Source organism: Solenopsis invicta, chromosome 6 (genome assembly GCF_016802725.1).
Source record: "Solenopsis invicta isolate M01_SB chromosome 6, UNIL_Sinv_3.0, whole genome shotgun sequence".
Lineage (NCBI taxonomy): Eukaryota > Metazoa > Arthropoda > Insecta > Hymenoptera > Formicidae > Solenopsis > Solenopsis invicta.
In genome coordinates this window covers 16,380,604-16,401,475 of record NC_052669.1, presented here as the reverse complement: position 1 = coordinate 16,401,475, position 20,872 = coordinate 16,380,604, and the positions used below count along the sequence as shown (strand labels likewise).

The 20,872-nt window shown below is 36.8% G+C and overlaps 1 protein-coding gene across 4 annotated transcripts in view; it reads right to left on the bottom strand.

Moving 5' to 3' along the window:
• LOC105205978 (inositol monophosphatase 1) overlaps positions 1 to 20,872 on the bottom strand; it is a 134,889-nt gene that overhangs the window by 29,966 nt on the left and 84,051 nt on the right. For 3 of the 4 annotated variants that reach the window (XM_039451113.1, XM_039451114.1, XM_039451115.1), the window contains one exon: positions 2,554 to 2,813. In XM_039451113.1, coding sequence (XP_039307047.1) covers positions 2,554 to 2,813 — 260 coding nt within the window. Of the gene's footprint in view, positions 1 to 2,553; positions 2,814 to 2,928; positions 3,053 to 20,872 lie in introns of those variants that run through there. The other variant, XM_039451116.1, reaches the window with a different exon arrangement.

The window sequence follows — 20,872 nt, the reverse complement described above, 5'->3', positions numbered from 1 at the left end:
CTGGTAAGGTTTTTCGGCAGTTTTCCCCTACCCTTGCAATAAATGTTGGTATCCATATTATTCTGCCAAATAAAAAATTTCATTATAATTATATAACATGTGTTTTTCTATAATTATTCTCTCATCCCATCCTTTTTATAAAGAATTATTTTTTTATCCTATCCTATTCTTTTTAAATTAATTTTTAATTTGTAGTATGAAAAAATATAAACATTTAGATTTATTATAAAAATCGAGACTTGCATATATATTTATTGGGATCGGCGCGCTTACAATACGTTCCTGAAGGACTGGAGGGGCAGGCTGGTCCATCTGGCAGCACTGGTCAGAACTTGAAGGAGTTAAATGACGGAATGGCTTAAATTTTGCGCACAAGAAGATCGGTGATTGTTGGACGCAGGTTCGGGCTCAAAAACTTGAGGAGATGAAGATCTGAGAGCCTCTTCCACTAATCTCGATTAGAGCTAACCGAGAAGTTAGTCCATTAGAATTGACCAATCGCATTGCCTATTGTGTGAAGTAACAAATGCGACTGGTCAATTCCAATGGACTAACCGATTGGTTAGATTGGTAAAAGAGGCCCTGTAATGCGATTCTCTAACTCGTTATGTTGTCGTTATGTGTCCATAACGACAAAAAACTGCGCAGCTTTTCTACCATGTATAATATGTGCCCAACGACGCTGTAACGATACCGAATTGTCATTATGAAGTTAGAGAATAGGCCTACAGTAGGCTTATTCTCTAACTTTATAGCGACAATTCGGTATCGTTACAGCGTCGTTGGGCACATATTATACATGGTAGAAAAGCTGCGCAACGACACGTAACGATATCCCTAGCTATTGTTAAGAATTACAGAATACGGCCTCAATAGCGGAATTCTGTAACTCTTAACGATAGCTAGGGATATTGTTACGTGTCGTTGCGCAGCTTTTCTACCATGGCCGTGTTCCGATATAACTGCCAGTACTGGCAGTGGTGAAAAATCCGTTCCGTTATTGGTACGCAGCGCACTGCGACAGCATCTAGTAACATCAATGACGTCATGAATGGTAGCCATATTGCCACTGTGACTACTGCAGCTTCCAAGGTGAGGTAGCTACAGTGCAATATGGCTACTATGCTGTTCCGAAATACGATGCTATAGCAGTGCTGGCAGTAATGCAGTAATATTGGAACAGTTGTGACAGTGTACTGTCATGACGTCACATTTACTGCACTGCCAGTAAAAACGGAACACAGCCCATGTATAATATGTACACCCAAGGACTTTGATTCTGTCCATGGGGAAATTTTCCAAACTGAGAAATCAGCACTTTCTATATACTTGCAGTTCATGATTAATGAAACTACTAGAGGTTATTGGTCGTTACGTTAATCATGAACTGTAAGTATATAGAAAGATAGTGACTTCTCAGTTTAGAAAATTTCCCCATGGACATATTCAAAGTCGCTGGGTGTACACCCAAGGACTTTGATTCTGTCCATGGGGAAATTTTCTAAACTGAAAAGTCACCACTTTCTACATACTCGCAGTTCATGATTAATGAAATAACTAGAGCTTATTGGTTGTTACGTTAATCATAAACTGTAAGTATGTAGAAAGATAGCGACTTTTCAGTTTGAAAAATTTCTCTATGGACAGAATCAAAGTCCTTGGGTGTACGCAATGACGCTGTAACGATACCAAATTGTCGTTATAAAGTTAGAGAATAGTCTTACAGATATTTACCCCTACTTTATCGAAATTTTTCATAATTCCCCATAAATCCCCATATATTCGTAGAGTAGGGATAAATATCTGGATTATCTACATGAAATCGCACTTTTAGTCCATTGGAATTGACCAATTGTATTGCCTGTTGTGTAAAATAACAAATGCAATTGGTCAATTCCAATAGATTAACTTCTCGGTTAGTTTTAACCAAGATTGGTGAAAAAGGCCCTTATTGATTATTTGTCAAATAAAACTTGATTCATAAGCCAAATTGATCTGTTTTTGTTTTTCGCCCATTTTGCTTCAAATAATTAACATTCCCATTGTATTTAAATACAAATTATTATTGAATGATCAACTCCTATTTGTAATGCAAGCTCACAAGTTGATTGGGCCGAGTCTTCATGAAGCAATGCTTGCAATTTGTCTTCTTTTATAATTGCAAGGCGTTCGGAGCATTCTTTGTCATTGATATCGAAATCACTTTAAATCATTTAAACCAATTCACGCATGTTCTAATAGCTATAATTTTATCATACGGTTTACGCACACAAATAATTCTGTGTGCATCAGCACTTTTCTTTTGAAAACAAAACAAAAAGCAATAGCGAATATGTTCTTTATCTGGCTATATTTTCATTTTAAATGTAAGGTTATATTAACAACTATAGCTTGCTATACATACGTATTAATACAGAAATATCAACTTACAAAAATCATTAGCGTTTCTGCTTACAAAATCACACGAGTACATGTGTACTGACATGTATCGGAAGAAACTTTTGACTTAAATACATTATTCCTTATTATAAAAAGAAAAATAATTTACCTTACCCTTTTCGTTGGATACGTGAATAGGAGCGCCATTGAGAAAAGCGCCCTGACCTTTGCGAGCGGTGAAAAGTTGCTCCATAATTGGATTATATACTATTCCTATTTCCGCTACTTTATTAATAAGCAACGCAACCGAAACGCACGTGTATGGTAATCCGTGGACGAAATTCATCGTGCCGTCAATAGGATCAATTACCCATGTTGGAGCATCTGTTAATTCTACTTTTTGTCCTGAGGCAGTGCTCTCTTCGCCAATAAACCTACCGCGAAATATTTACTTTAGACTTCGAAAAATTACACACAGAAATGTTAGCGATCAGAGAAAACTCAGAAAAATCAGAAAATCAAAGAATTTAATATTAACATAAGACATACCCCATACAGGACAGAAAGATTGCAAGAACATTGCAGAATGATTTCATTGAAACATTGTAATATTGCATATTAATTGCAAAACATTGATGCAACATTGCTGGAAGATTGCAGCAACATTAAGATATCCGCTTTTCGAAATATTGCATTGAAACATCGCAGCAACATTGCAATGTTATGAATTTATCCAAAATATTCACATAAATACTATTACACCACATAATTCCAATGAACAAAACAATATTTTTGTAACATTTTAAAAAACAAATTTTCAAAAAAAATCTCGGAAATTTTTTTCGGGCATTTCCAAGCAGTCACCCATCCAAGTCGCGACTCCGGTGAACGTTGCTTGACTTTCGTGATCGCTGTGTGAACTGATCTCTTATGATAACCTGTAAATACTTTATGCTAATATGTGTATATAACGGGAGGATTCTGATAGCGCACATTCCGATAGCCCACCAACCAATCATTTTGACTTATCTATCCCAACCTACGGAAAATCTCTAGGCATCTGCAATTGTGAGTGGTTTGTGTGCTACCGGGATGTGCGCTATCGGGACCCGCCGGTATAAATATATAACTGATAGATCAGGTCAATATACGTTATCAAAAAAATAAAATATGTATAATTAAAGTACAATATTTATATAAACAAATATAAAATTATAGTTTTTTTTACTAATGTCGCAAATGCAGAATAGGATCTGGAATAACTTGTGTTATTTGTTTAAATAAGAATGCAATTAGAAAATATATATCAATATAATACAATAATTAAATTAAATATGAAAAAATAATTGTAACGACCTAGCTTCGCGCACAAACGGTGATCGAACGGGAACGAGGACGCGAAGGGTTGTCGAAGGAATTAGACTCGGTTTTTAGGCTTAATATCTAATGGTGTTTATTAAATGAACATAAGCGTGATAAGTGAAAACAAAAAAAAAAACATCAATCAAAAAGTAAGCGTAAATAGAAATAGTACCGTGATACAGAGTAATCTAAGCATGCGGACAGACAGACGTGACAATGTGTTTTTTGCGGACGTAAAATGGATCGGCTATGTACACCCAAGGACTTTGATTCTGTCCATGGGGAAATTTTCCAAACTAAGAAGTCACTATCTTTCTACACACTTACAGTTTATGATTAATGTAACAATCAATAAGCTTTAAGGGCCTCGCACATGAAATGCATAACATAACATAAGCACAACATAAGACCAATGGGCCAATGAGCATCCAGCATAAAGTCGCCATATTGATTTACATAAGATTCCCATTGGTTCCCAGAGGCCTTATGCTACGCTTATGCTTTGTTATGCATTGTCATGTGCGAGGCTCTTTAGTCGTTACATTAATCATAAACTGCGAGTATGTAGAAAGTGATGACTTCTCAATTTAGAAAATTTCCCCATGGACAGAATCAAATTCCATGGGTGTACATTTTATTTACAGCGCGCCTGTGTCGCGAGACGCGTTTCCCGGAACGACGTCGAGCTCGTTTCTTGGAATTCCAATGTCACGGCTATTCGAAACGACGGCCTTGTTATCGTGGCCGTGAAATTGTTTTCGCGGCGCGGCGTATAGTGCGGTACAGCGGGGCGCGGCGCGTATACAGATCCGTGCGTTTTGAAGTTTGATTGCGTGCGGCCCGTCGCGAGGGGGCGGATCCCGATAGCGCATGGGACCGATAGCACACCACTACTCACAGCGGCCGATGCCTAGAGTTTTTCCGTTGGTTGGGTTAGATAATTGGAGGTTTATCGCACCGTGCGCTATCGGATCCCGTCCGTCGCGAGGCGGTTAATCATAGAACTTATAGTATATGGAACAGGAATACGAGCGCAAACGTGAGAGCAACATCTAAAGGACGGAGATATATCTCTGTCCTTTGCGCGTACGATCCAATGTTGTGCGCATGATCGCGCTCCGCCAATGAGCGTTCAGATCCTCTCCCCCTCTACTCGCCGCGACGTGTCAGCTGACGGAGGACAGAGCGGACAGAGGATCGGGAGAATACAGCACGGAGCGCTTTGCTTCTCATAATTATACTCCGTGTGATCATTAACATCGTTATCGATTATTATTGATACGCAATTTACTGGTTATTATTCATAATAGGTCGTTACTACATTTTGTGTTACAATCATGATAAAGCAAAAAAACAAATCAGACAAAAATTTGCACGGACTCATAGAAAAAAAAAAAATGGAATTTAATTAACCCGAGTAAAGATGTTATTGTTATCACAAGTGCGTGCGAGAAAATTATCAAGGAAAATAAAAATGCAATTTAAAAAAAAATGTTAAAGATTTCTTAGCGTCAAAAGTGTTAAATAGTATTCTTACTCGTTGTTTTCTTCAAGAAGAAATGATTGAACACATTCGGAATCAAGAAATGTTAAACAATTATAGAATTTAATTGGTTAAATGTATCATACGTTTATACATAAGAATTTGTTTATTTCACAAGACAAAGATTTATAATAATACCAAAAAAAGAGCATATATACGTCATAAATACACAAAATTAATACACTTTCATCATAAATAAAAGACTAGAAAAGTCCATTTTACATTTACTTTTTACTATTTCGCATCACATATTTAGAAATTATTATAAATAAGACAAAAAATGATTCAAATAAACGAATTAATGGACTCGAAAACAGGCACAATGGATTTCTAACTGACGATACGTGGTTCATGAATTATGCTCGCTTAGAAAACAGAGTCTAACTCAACGCATGCGCACTGTGTCAAGTAGGACGCGCAAAGGATAGAGATATATCTTCGTCCTTTAGATGTTGCTCTCAGTCGCCACTCATTGCGGAGATAAGCTATTCCTGTTCCATATACTATAAGTTCTATGCGGTTAATACCGCTGGTGAAATCGCCGGGCGGCACTACTAAAGCGCGCTTGGTGGAGGCACGGAGCACCGTACCCCTTTACGGACGGGATCCGATAGCGCACAGTGCGATAGCTCACCAACCAATCATCTAGACTTATCTAACCAATGGAAAAACTCTAGGCATCGGCCGCTGTGAGTGGTGATGTGCTATCGGTCTCGCGTACTACCGGGATCCGCCCCCCCCCTACGAGTGTTAGCGCCGGATTCGGGATGCGGCAGGAAACGCTTGCGTCAAGTAGTTTGACTGATAGCGTTTTTCACTGGGAGAACTGGTGCGCACTGAGTGCGCACTCGCTACGGGCAACGTGTTTCACTGAACGTTTCGGTGCGCAAGAAACCGGTGCGCGCTGTTTCACTGGGAAGGCTAGTGCCGAATTTTTGCCCTTTCGTGCAAGATTTCGGCACGAGCTCCCAGAGACGGTGCCAGTTCAGTGCAACATGGCTGCGCGGGACGCACGATTAACAATTGCATTACTAGATTTGCTTTCTTCATCATCATCTAGCAGTGATGAAGAAGAAGTATTAAAAAATCCACGGAAAATTCCGAAAATCAAAAATTTTGTTCAGGTGGTGCATAACTTAACGGATAAAGATGTAAATACATCTGTTTTCATTGTTTCTGCAGATTATATTGTATTACACGTGAAGCAATAATATATATTGTATAAATATATAGTATCAATACTACAAATAATTATCAAAATATTTAAGATAGACTTGGTAGTATTAAAATTAGAGAATAAAACGTAGGAAATGCGAATCAAATGCGGTAGCTGGTGCGTCAATAATATAAATAGTAAATATATTTCGCTATCAGTACATAAATGTGAATACAAATAACGGACGCGTTTCGACTTTCTTTGAAGTCATTCTCAACGATAATTTTAAATTAACAATTAGCATATATGATTTTGTTAATTGAAAATTATCGTTGAGAATGACTTCAAGGAAAGTTGAAACGCGTCCGTTATTTGTATTCACGTTTATGTATTAATAGCGAAATATATGTATTATTATATTGACGCACCAACTACTGCGTTTGATTCGTATTTCCTACGTTTTATTCTCTAATACAAATAATTATATTATTAATAATTGTATTATTAATTATATTATTATTATTACTATTATTACTATTACTACTATTACTATTACTATTATTATTATATTACATTATTATTATTAATTATTTTTAATCTAATGGAGTCTGTGGTACTTACCAATTAATTTTATTATTTTATTAATTTTATTATTATTTTTATTTATTAATTTTATAGAAATTTATCAATTTCTTTTCTAACATGTGCATTGAATAACCTCAAAAACCAAGATCATAAGTATATTCTTACTCTTTAATTTATTATATAAGTCCGTTTCAAGCGGCTCAAGGGTTAAAGTTAATATTTCAGTATTTATTCTAAAAGAAATACACAAACTAATCGATCCTTCCATATTAAATTACAAATTTTTGTGATGTTAATGTTCAAAAGGTATCGAATATAATGCGCCATAAAACTGCACGGAAAATAATGGACGTGTTTAGCTGAGAGTGCAAGAAACTCGCACTATCAGTGCACTCGGGCAGTGTCGCCTGAACTCGGCGAGTTTCCAGTGCGCACTCAGTGTCGCCCAGTGAAAAACGCTATGAGCCTAAGTTCTCTTGAGCCCGCAGTGGCGTGTGAGGATGTCGATTCGGATCTGTGGCCAGAGAGATCGAGAGTCAAGTGGCTTGACTGAGACCGAAGTGCTAGATCTCGTTTTTGACCTAGGTATCTTCTGCTCGGTAGACCGGTCAGAAGCAGAAAAAGATCTCTTCGGCCGGCGATAGCAGTCTTTATATACTTGAGGATCGAGCTGCGGGGATGTGCGGGGCGATACGGCGGAACGGTACGGAGCGTGACGGGAGTAGACATGAGTATTGTTCGTTTTGTCTCTCGGGAAGTGCTCAAAGGTGCTCCGAACGAACCCAGCGACTTGACAGTGTTCTTTTAGACGGAAGTGATATAAAGGGCAATCGGGGTAAAAACTTGGTTCTGTTTTATTACCTGCCGTTAGAGCAGTTGAGAGCCATTCAGGTCCACTCAGAGTTTCCCTGTAATGCTCCACTGCGAAACGACAGTTCAAGTCGGTTCCATTCAGGTTATACAATAAACAACCGCGTGTTTTGAAATATTGTTATACTCGACGATACGAGCACACACTTCACTCGCGCTAGGACACTCGAACGCGCGACCCGAAATGAATAAACACTCTTTACAAAAAGAACTCAAGCTTTAATCGTGGAACTTTATATAATAATATTGTAGCGTAATTGTACAGAATAATTCTTGACGGCTCCGCATCCTGAACACCAAATAAAAGCCGGCCGCGCTTTTTCTGTCTGATAGATAGATCTTCCTTCGGCCAGCTTCTCAAGCTCGGCTGAACGGGCACAACAATATATAAACGTTTATTGCCGTGGTGAAAATGATAGCGTAAAGAAAGCGGGAGTGTAAATTGGGGCATCAGAACGTAAATAAAGCGTATGAAAAATGCAGGATTGGGTAAGTTAATACATTTTTTAAACTAAATTAAGTTAAAGTTAATGGTTTATATATAAAATTAATTTAGTTAGCATTAAAAGTTACATAAACAAAAAACTAACTAATTAAAAGTTACGCTAAGAGTAAATTAACTTGATTTAAATTAAAAATTACTTTTAAAAAACATTCATATTAAATTACAAAATTATAATTTGTATAATAAATTTAAAAATAATTAGTTCAAGTTAAAATTAAATCATTAAATCATTTCTGATCCTATAATTTCTGATCCTATAATTTTAAAAGAATACTTTTAACTCTGAGACTTTATAACATTTCATCAAAATTATAAAACAAAATATCTTTAGAAAGATTTTAGGATATTTTATAATTAGTATATATAAAAAATTCTGAGAAAAAATAATCTTTCTAGTTGTAACGATACGTCCCTCCACCGTCCGTGAGCCTCCGTTCCGTCCACCGAACGACAAACGCCGAGCGTAGCAGAGGACCACGTGCGCGCACGACCGAACTTCGCCGTGCGACCACGCGCGCCGACCGTGGCGTTCCATAACGCTCCCACTTAGAATCCTATATAAAGAGAGAAGCGACATTGAACCCCCACCACAACCTTCAGTATCCAATTAAGTCCTCCACCGCCATTTTGGGACCGCTCTAACGTCATCAAACACCATTCGTATCATTCTACAAACAGCTGTGGTCACAATACGGCTGCTCGCTTAGCCAATCAAGTATCAATCAGATTACCAATCAGAGCTTTGGACATCAATGTCGCTTCTCTCTTTATATAGGACTCTACTCCCACTCCGGCTTAGCCGACCGAGCGCGCGGATTGGCTTGCCCAGCCGCGCGTTCAGATATATAAGCCGGCAGTGGGAACGCACAAAGCAGATCCGTCCGACCCGTCTACAGACCGAGCATTCTCGGTCGCTTCCTTAAGACGAGCATTCTAGTTGCACTCCGATATCCTCCACGGGCATTTCCGTCGGTATCCCCGGCCGAGTATCCTCGACCAGTCGACTCCGATATCCTCGGCGAGCATCCTCGTCATTATCACCGGCCGAGCATTCTCGACCAATCACCGTCGTCCTCGAATACCTTCACTGCCGCACCGACATACGGCCACGTTTCGTAACCTGTTCATCGACAGCGCATAAGCAACCTGTCGATCGAGCGCCCCACTCTCACGGGGCGCGCTCGGGCGAATTGCGGCGGCGACCGCGCCGGCAACGACCCGCACTTGCGCACGCGCTTACACCCCCGCGTTAGCCAATCCCGCCACGCCCCGCGACTCCCCGACCGAACGGGCGAGCAGCCCGCTCATACAGCACAAAAAATTGCAGCAACATTGCAGCAATGTTGCAATGTTGCAGATTGCAATGTAATATTACGGAGACATTCCAGAAACATAAATTAACAATATGCTTGCAACGTCTCATGGCATATGCCAGTAATATTCCGGAAATATTGCATTATCATAATTTTTTAATATTTATATCAATAGACGAAATGGGTCTATATACAGGGTGAGTCATTTTAATCTATGGACCCGAATATCTTCCAAATAACGGTATCTACAAAAAAATGATTTAGATAAAAGTTGACCAGGACAGAGGGGGTCATTCAATTGTACCATTGGTTTTGACCTTGAGGTCAATTTTGAAGGTTATTTCAAGGTCACGATGGTTTTTTTAAATAGGACACCTTATTTTTGACTGCGGATTTCGAAAGAGCGGAAAATTTTACATCAAACTTGTTTTATAAAAAAATTGTTTTTGTGACCTTGGAAAGGTAAAAAATGAAGGTGAAATGCCTGAAAAACGATCTGGTGTACTTTTTCTGAAATGACGTGGTTTTCTGAGTAACACAAATGTGCATAATGCTTAAACATTACTACTTGCAACTTTCGGCCGGATTCTTCGACGCACGCCTATTGCTCCCCTTCCACCGCTCGCGCCTTAGCAACGGCGCCGCCGGACGGCGTAACGCACGGTCCTAAGACGATGTATCGCGCTCCTTAGTTACGCCGTCCGGCGGGGCCGTTGCTAAGGCGCGAGCGTTGGGAGGGGAGCAATAGGCGTGCGTCGAAGAATCCGGCCGAAAGTTGCAAGTAGCTGACAGCACTGCGATACCTAATGCTAATAATCAACGATTGAAAAAAACTAAACAATTACGTTTGATTTAAGATTTATAATTATTGTTATAATAGAGTTTTATTTTTTTTCTTTCTTACTCACTTCTGCATAATTGAAAAATTTACTATTTAAAGTTGCTTAAATCAAAAAATTCCAAACATACATACAGGGTATGTAGGTAATTACATTCACAAGTTACCTTTTCAGAATGGCTGATTATAGTCCTAATGAGATTGTTGATATTATATTAGTTTTAGGAGAGTGTCATAGCAATTACAATGCAGCATCAAGGCTTTATGCTCAACGTTTTCTTGAAAGGCGACATCCAACTGATATAACAATACGTAGTTTAGTCCAAAGAGCTCGCAATGGACATCTTGTTCGTCAACGTCAACATCATGAATATGAGGAAAATGATGCGCGAGCTGTAACTATTTTAGCAATACTTCACCTTAATCCTCATGTTAGTAGTCGCCAGATTGAAAGGGAAATAGGTATACCACAAAGAACTGTTGTTAGAATTTTAAGAGCTCTAAATTATCACTCTTTCCACATCACTCTTACGCAGGCTTTACTGCCTAATCATCATATGATGCGTATTGCTTTTTGCCAGTGGGCTTTACAAATGTTACACGATGATCCTAATTTTTTTAGGTATGTGCTTTTCTCAGATGAGGCTAAATTTTATAGTGACGGACAACTTAATAGACACAACTGCCATTATTGGTCAGATGTTAATCCCCACTGGTATAGGCCAATAAATCATCAAAATCGATGGAGTATTATGGTGTGGTGCGGCATTGTAAATGGTTATTTGATTGGACCCTATTTTTTTGAAGAGAACGTTGATAGACACAGTTACTTATCGTTGCTAAGAAATCACTTACCAGGCTTATTAGAAGATGTTGACTTAGCAACAAGAGCAAGAATGTGGCTTCTACAAGATGGTGCTGCACCGCATTATGCATTCATTGTACGTGCCTTTTTAAAAGCCAGTTACAATGATAGATGGATTGGACGAAGGGGTCCAGTTGAATGGCCTCCTTGCTCACTAGATTTGACGTCGCCTGATTTCTTTTTATGGGGATACTTGAAAAATGTTGTTTTTGCTGAACGACCAACCACTAGAGATGATTTTATGGACCGCGTTCGTAGAGCTTGTGCAGCCATTCCTAGAGCTACCCTACTTAGAACTGTGGATAGTTTTCAAAACAGATTGCAGTCAAAACAGATGCCTCGAAGCCAACGGAGGTAATTTTGAACAATTACTCCGTGGGTAATTCATTTAAATTACAGTGTCAGTGAGAGGCGAGGGGACTCACGATAATCAAGCACCTCGACGTGAGAGGCAAGGGGACTCACGATAATCAAGCACCCCGACGTGAGAGGCAAGGGGACTCACGATAATCAAGCACCCTAAAGGAAACAGAACTTACTACGTCCACGTCGTTGTTTCCGGGTAACGCTAAAAGTAAGATGAAAGTGCTTTTGACTTTGATATGACCTTCAAAAGGTCATGTCGAAAAATTAAAAAATCCCTATGCTCATGTAAAAAGTGCCATTGTTTAAGAGCCCATTGTCAAGAAACAGGTTCTGCGGTCAAAAATAGGGTTTACTAATCAAAAAATACGTTATGAGCCTCAAACAACCTTGAAAATTGACCTCAAGGTCAAGCTAGTCAAAGTGATTAACACTTTTACAATTCATTGACTTTGTTTAAGCATTATGCACATTTGTGTTATCCAGAAAACCACGTCATTTCAGAAAAAGTACACCAGATTGTTTTTCAGGCATTTCATCTTCATTTTTGACCTTTCCAAGGTCGCAAAAACAATTTTTTCATAAAACAAGTTTGATGTAAAATTTTCCGCTCTTTTGAAATCCGCAGTCAAAAATAGGGTGTCCCATTTTAAAAACCATCGTGACCTTGAAATAACCTTCAAAATTGACCTCAAGGTCAAAACCAATGGTACAATTGAATGACCCCCTCTGTCCTGGTCAACTTTTATCTAAACCATTTTTTTGTAGATACCGTTATTTGGAAGATATTCGGGTCCATAGATTAAAATGACTCACCCTGTATGAAGAAACCTCGATCTACAGCCCAATGAACAAACAATATTTCTTAATTGTATTTTTAATAAAAATTTTTTTATGTTTAATTTAATTATTGTATTATATTGATATATATTTTTTAATTACATTTTTATTTAAACAAATAACAGAAAAGTTATTCCAAATGCTATTCTGTATTTGCGAAATTAGTAAAAAAAAAACTATAATTTTATATTTGTTTATATAAATACTGAGCTTTAATTATACATATTTCATTTTTTCAATAACGTATATTGACCTGATGTACCAGTTATATACACATAACAGCATAAAGTGTTCACAGGTCATCATGAGGAATCAGTTTGCAGCGATCACGGATGTCAAGCAACGTTCACCGAAGTCGCGACTTGGATGGGTGACCGCTTGGAAATTCCGAAAAAATGTTCCCAAGGTTATTTTTTGCAAAAAATGTTTTTTAAAATGTTACACAAATATTGTTTTGTTCATTGGAATTATGTGGTGTAATAATATTTATGTGAGTATTTTGGAAAAATGAGATATTTCAATGCAATATTTCAAAAAGCGGACATCTTAATGTTGCTGCAATCTTCCAACAATGTTGCAGCAATGTTTCGCAATCAAAATGCAATATTATAATGTTTCAATAAAATCATTCTGCATTGTTCCTGGAATCTCTCTGTGCTGTATGAGCGCATAGCTCACCGCGTAGTATCCGACTCCACACTAGTTAAGCCTAAGTATGTAAATGAGTAGTTAAATTTTTTTGTTTAAGTATAAATCGGGAATAAAACTTTAGTCTCCGAAGTCACTCCGCCGCGCAACTAGCAATCCGATTACTAGCGATTGGCTGGACGCCGACGAGCTCTCTTTATTTTTGTTGCCTCTTTTATTTCTTCTCTCGTTCATTTTGTTAACTCTTTTTCGCAATTGTTATTTTGTCACAACTACCACTCATGTTCTCAATAAATCATTCTCTATCTTTTTCTACTTAAAACACTGGGTATAATTATTACGGACACCTGACCAACCGACGAGCCTTATCCGGTCCGATCCCGAAGTTCCCGCATCGCACCGAACCGACCGAAAACGCGTATCGTTACATAGTATTTCTAACAAGTGTTCTAATTTGTATAAAAAGTTTGAGAAAGTTATACAATTATACAAATATTCTGAAAAATTATATAAAAAATTTTGAAAAAAATTTTTACGTGGATTACATTTAGTCAGATTAGGTTATACTATCGTGTTCTTTTTACAGCCGTCCGAGTGGACCCGAGTCCACTTCAGAGTTGTTCAGAGCAATATCAGTAGTCCACTTCCTGTTCTACGATCCATTTCCGGAATTCCTCTATCTTAACCCAAACATACCCAGGTCTATTCAGATCTGGAGGTCGATCATGAAACTTTTTCCCTAAGGCGGAAACGTGAAAAGTGAAAAATTTCTCCATTAACTTCAATGGTAAAGATTTTCACTTTTCACGTTTCCGCCCTAGAGAAAAAGTTTCATGATCGACCCCCTACTTTGAACTAAACCCAGGACAGACCAAACAAACAATACTATGGTATGCCAGCAATTCGGAAGCCACGCTCCTTTTGTCAACGAGGTGGTTCTTCGGCAAATCAGGCTGGCAACTGCGAAAAACTAAATGTTTTATGATATGAGGTTACTATAACTGTTTTTATTGTATCTTTGTCACACCGTATTATATATGCGTTGTGTCTTTGTCTCTGTTCCTTTTTGTCTTTTAAATTAACAATAATTTAATGTTTCATGTTTTTATAAAATTAAACAAAAATTGTTAAATAATGATTTTCAGTTGTGATTTTTCATTTCTATAAAATTGATTTCTTCATTTTCTAACATCAATTATTAGGTTTTAATAATTTTCATATATTGAACTTTACTTAGAAAGAATTTAATAAGAAAAAATTCTCCACATTTGCTCTCAGTGTGTGTGATACTTTCTCTTTCACACACACATTCATATAAGTATGTATATGTATATGATTGATAAATCATTATTTGAGATTAACATATAATTTTGATAGAAATAATATGCAATGTTAATACTCAAACGTTTGTTTAATAATACTGTTATATTAAAATGTATATAACATACAAATTTTGACATTTTCAGAAGTCTATTCTTGTACTGTATATGAAAGTTTTTTTATATTAATAAAAGTCGTTTATTATTATTCTTTATTATATTGTTTTTCCTTTATTATTATTTATTCTTTAAACATTTTATTTTATTATCTTAACTATTGCATTTGTTAAGTAAAATTGACCAGAAACAATTAATCATGGTCGGTACTAAATCAGGAGATTGTGAAACTAGCTCTTATAAATTGTAATAACATTATGATACTGTAATTACGATAAAAAAAGTTTATTTAAATATCTGGGTCCTCAAAGCTACATATCGGTCGGCGGGTCTTGATAGCTCATATCCCGATAGCACACAAACCACTCACAACGGCAGATGCCTAGAGATTTTCCGTAGGTTGGGTTAGATAAGTCAAGATGATTGGTTGGTGGGCTATCGGGATGTGCGCTATTGGAACCCTCTCCATATCGATCCGAGTTTTCAGATCAAAAAGTGTGTAGCCAATCAATTTTTAGCTTTTACGGAAAAGCGGCAAGCTGATTGATTATACAGTTCAGTTATAACAACTTTACGGAGTTAAACAAGGTTGGTTAATCTGTTTTGGCGAACAAACAGAAAATAAGCGAGAGGGGAAAAAATTAGAGAGAGATGCTCAAAACGCTGGCACATCATGTCTACTCCCACCACAGTACGGAGGCAGCATCTCCGCCACTCGATCACGAGTGTCTTGGTTCGGACACAGTTTAGGTATACCAGTTCCGACACTGAGCGTCGGCATCTTTGATGTAGTGGCAAGATCACGTGATCGTATTGAGAATTGTACACGCGCTTACATTTGAATGCTTTATGAGCTATAGATGAATTATGCATGCTCCACAAATTTACCCAGTGTAACATTGCAAATTATTTCATCCTTGTTCAACATTAGCAAACAGGATAAAATGATTAACTGTTTCAAATTATATCAAATGTGTGCCTTTTACTGGAAAACGTACAGTGCGTTGCATTGATGCCTGGGGTACCGATTTTAAGGACCACATTTCTTTCTTAGTTATTTTTACGTTCCTGACCAAATGCTGCTGTCAACGATCACCGCAGCATTCAGTCATGAACATAAAAATAATCAAGAAAGAAACGTGGTCCCTAAAATCAGTACCCCAGGCATCAATGCAACGCACTGTACACCCAAGGACTTTGATTCTGTCCATGAGGAAATTTTCCAAACTGAGAATTCACCACTTTCTACATTCTTGCAGTTCATGATTAATGAAACGACTAGAGCTTATTGGTCGTTACGTTAATCATGAACTGTAAGTATGTAGAAAGATAGCGACTTTTCAGTTTGAAAAATTTCCCCATGGACAGAATCAAAGTCCTTGGGTGTACCTTATGTAGTAAATAAATAACTTTTTGTCATAAAATTTATTATTATTTAAGAATAAACTAAATCTTTTATTATTATACTATTATTAAATTATATAATTTTTAAATAACATTATTTTGTCTTACTAGCACACAATAAATTAATTTATTACTGTTTCATTTAATTAACTCTAACAAAAATTATAAAGTTAAACATTTCTATTAATTTTTAAATATAATAATTTATAATAATTTATATAACACGTTTCGTTTAATTGATGTTATTTTCTTTATTCTTGTGCTTTTAACTGTGATCAATGTTTTTTGAATCGTTTATGTTATACAGTTATAAGAGCAGCCATCTTCTCTGTAGTACAAACTGACGCATGCGCATTGGAAATTTGTCCCATCGAAAAAAGTGGAGTGTCGGAACTAGTATATCTAGATTGTGGTTCGGACGGGAAGGTACCGATAGCGCACAGTACTATTGCACACAAGCCACTCACAACCACTCATAGCGCTTGAACAGAATAATATCACTAGGCACCAGCCGCTGTGATTGGCTGTGTGCAATAGTACTGTGCGCTATCGGTACCTTCCCGGTTCGGACTACACGCGCGCGCGTGGCTGCGGTCGGTAACGGAGCGAGAGCGCGTGCGCGCGGAGATGCGAGACGCGCGAATGCTAGAGTCCTATATAAAGAGAGAAGCGACATTGATGTCCAAAGCTCTGATTGGTAATCTGATTGATACTTGATTGGCTAAACGAGCAGCCATATTGTGACCACAGCTGTTTGCAGAATGATACGAATGGTGTTTGATGACGTTAGAGTGGCCCCAAAAGCGTCCTCGAGGCGTCGAGTGCCACCCCTCGAGCCTAGTGATTTGTATTAGACACTATGCGCCGATATTTGCTGTCCGGCGGGTGTTCGGCCGGACGGCTTGGACGGTGGGCGGCTTGGGGGAAAGGGGGGAAGTGTCGGACGGCGGTTCGTTAGAAAATTTTTATTATAAAGCAATTAAAAATATTGTTTGTTTATTGGGATGTAGATCGAAGTTTCTTCATATATGGACCTATTTTGTCTATTGATATGAATATTTATGTTTCTTAACAATACTATGATGCACACCACGGGACCGCATGCCTTTTTCTAGACGTTTTAGAGTCAACATTTGAAGGATGTCTGCAGACGCTGTGCAAAGTCGATTTGCAGTCAACTCTGAAAGCCTGACTTGGATAAGACGACTTATGGCTCCTGCACACCAGCGCGATGACGCGACACGCGACGCGCGATTATCCAATAGGCGTACAATTTTTTGAGAAAGACGTACGCCCATTGGATAAACGCGCGTCGCGTATCGCAAATCGCGCTGGTCTGCCAGAGCCATTACAGTCGATATATGGACGGTTGTACTGTTAGGCTTTGTAGAGATTCAGCGGAAAATTTAATAACTAAGGTCGCCCGACCTTAGTTTGCTAAATGCGGTTGAATAAATATAGATGAGTTAAATTAATATATTTTTATACGCAAATATTCTGCTTTGGTTCTTTATTGCCATTACTTTATTAAAAAATTATGGTATTGCAATGTTTCTAGAATATTACTGGCATATGCCATGAGATTGCAGGCATATTGTTAATTTATATTTCTGGGCACGTATTATGCATTTGTTCGGAATCGATTCCGATCGGAATTATTCCGTTTTCCCTAGAAAACACAATAGAAATTTAGGGGAAAACGGAATAATTCCGATCGGAATCGATTCCGAACAAATGCGTAATACGTACCCTGCAACGTCTCTGTAATATTGCATTGCAATCTGCAACATTGCAACATTGCTGCAATTTTTTGTGCTGTATGGGATTTAAACTACTGTAATATCAATACCAAATTTTTAAATTTTGTTTTTTTTAAATATTATAAAATAGAATTTTTTATTTATAAAAGATATTTTATGATTTCTCAACTTCACAATAAACGATACAGTCATAGAAGTAATTGCTGAATACAAAATTTGGAGGTTTATTTCATGCTAACAATGCATCAATATAATTTCTTTAAGGAAATTTGATTGAAAGTAAAATTTGTCAATCATTTGTTTCTCTAATAATAATAATAATAATAATAAAACGGAAATTTTTTTGTTTTGATAACAGTTCTGTACACCTTTGCGCAAGCTTTCTTCATTTTCTAACATCAGTAGACGTGCAAATAGTTCGAATTAAATCACAGTGAATTCGATTCAATTCATTTTCTAATTTGAAAAGTTTGAATTCCGATAATTCGAATATTTAAAATCATTCATAAATTGACTTCAAATCGCCTATTTTGATTGTTTCATTTACATCTGCATGATCCAATCTTGTATCAATGTGTACCAATTTTTATGTTTGATTGTTTATTGTTTTTAAAACTTTTCTACCATTTTTTAAATCTTATAAACTATTCAAACTTATATATACGAGGTGTGATCAAAAAGTAAGGTGACTTTTTGAATTTTGCGCGCTCTGTACACTCTAATTTCAAAATTTTTTTTTGTGTTGGTACACTCGTCACGATCATATGTTCACAGTTTTGACTATATAGCATGTGTTGTTTTTATGTGAGAGGCATAAAGGTTAGACTCGTGTTTGCGTGCTGGCGATTTTTTGCTGTTGAAAATAATGGAGCAGAGAGTTTGTATTAATTTTTGTGTAAAAAATGGTATTAAGTGTTTAAAAACTCTTGAAATGTTGACAGTGGCGTACGGTGAGTCAACTTTGAGAAAAAAAAAATGTTTATAAATGGTGTAAGTTATTCCAAGAGGGCCGAGAAAATGTTAACGATGAACCTCGCTCTGGTTTTTGACGCCCCAGCACGTCAAAAACCGACGAAAATGTTCAGGAAGTGAAAGAAATTGTGTTGAAAAATCATCGAATCACGATTAGAGAAATAGCTAATGATCTTAACATATCGTTTGGCTCATGCCAATCAATTTTAACGAATGTTTTGGGTATGACACGTGTGTCAGCGAAATTCGTTCCAAAACTGCTTAATTTTGATCAGAAGCAGCGTCGCATGAATATCGCCCAAGACATGTTGAACGACGTCAATGATGATCCTAATCTGCTCAAAAGGGTTATAACTGGTGACGAAACATGGGTATATGGTTATGACGTCGAAATCAAAGCCCAATCGGGGTGCGCACGATTGGACACCGCACGATTGGACACCACCCCTCACAGCGGCCGATGCCTAGAGTTTTTCCGTTGGTTTGGTTAGATAAGTCAAGATGATTGGTTGGTGTCCAATCGTGCTGTGTCCAAAAGAGTGTCACCCAGCCCAATCATCCCAGTAGAAGAGCCCAGGAGAGCCAAGACCGAAAAAGGCACGCCAAGTTCGTTCGAATGTGAAGGTTTTGCTCACAGTTTTCTTTGATTACCATGGCGTTGTGCATCAAGAATTCCTACCACAAGGCCTACCACGGTAAACAAGGAGTATTACCTTGAGGTTATGCGGCGTTTGCGTGAATCAATAAGAAAAAAACGTCCGGAAGTGTGGAAAGAAAATTCATGGATTCTGCACCATGATAATGCACCTGCGCACACGTCGTTACTAGTGAGTACTTTCTTGGCCAAAAACAATACTATCATCATGCCTCAGCCACCGTATTCACCAGATTTGGCCCCCTGCGACTTTTTCCTCTTCCCAAAATTGAAAAAGCCTATGAAAGGACGAAGATTTGCGACGATTGAGGAGATTAAGGCTGCATCGCTGGAAGAACTCAAGGCAATACCCAAAAGTGCATTTCAGAAATGTTTTGACGACCGGAAAAAGCGCTGGCACAAATGCATTGTATCAGAGGGGGATTATTTTGAAGGGGATAACATAATTTTGGATGAATAAATGAATATTTTTTTATAAAAATGAAAAGTCCTTACTTTTTGATCACACCTCGTACGCGATATACGTTTTCATAAATTTGTTTCAACATTTTATCACAATTTATAAAATTTATATTTACATTATAATATATATTTACATAAATTTATATTTACATTATAATATTATAGAACAAGATTTGAAAGTGTTCCATTATGAAGTACATGAAAACAATATCTTCGATAATAATTCTAAATTGTATGCTATGTATTTAGCAATGCTTATTTATTAGTATAATATCTATTTATTGTCTAATATATATATAATATATATATATATATATATATATATATATATTATATATATATATATATATATATATATATATATATTATAATGTATATATATATATATATATTATAAATTTTTACTTAGCACATCATTTTTTGCAATAATTTTCTAAAATTTTTAAGATAAATTTTGTAATTTCTTAAAAAAAATCTGTAACGTTCTTGAAAATACTTCATTATATTTAAATTAAAATGTAATGTGAATCTGCAGAAAGATTCAAATTTGATTTGTATTAAAATAAAAAAGTATCCGATTCAACGTGAAAATTTTTAGATCCGATTTATTTTGATTTTAAACATTCTTTCACAAATTTAATTTGTTTCGACAAATGCTTCATTCACACACTTCTACTATCAAGACATATTTTATTTTTTCTTCCATATTTTGTTCCTGACATCTTTTTTATAAATTTTTATTATAAAATACTTATGAATAAAATTAACACGTAAGTAAATTTATATCAAAATTTTGTATAACTTCAAATAATCATATTAGTTGTCATGGAAGCGGATTATCAATTCTTATATATTATCTAATTCTAAAGAATTTCTTCTGCTATAAATTACAAATTTTTGGAAAAAATTCATCTGT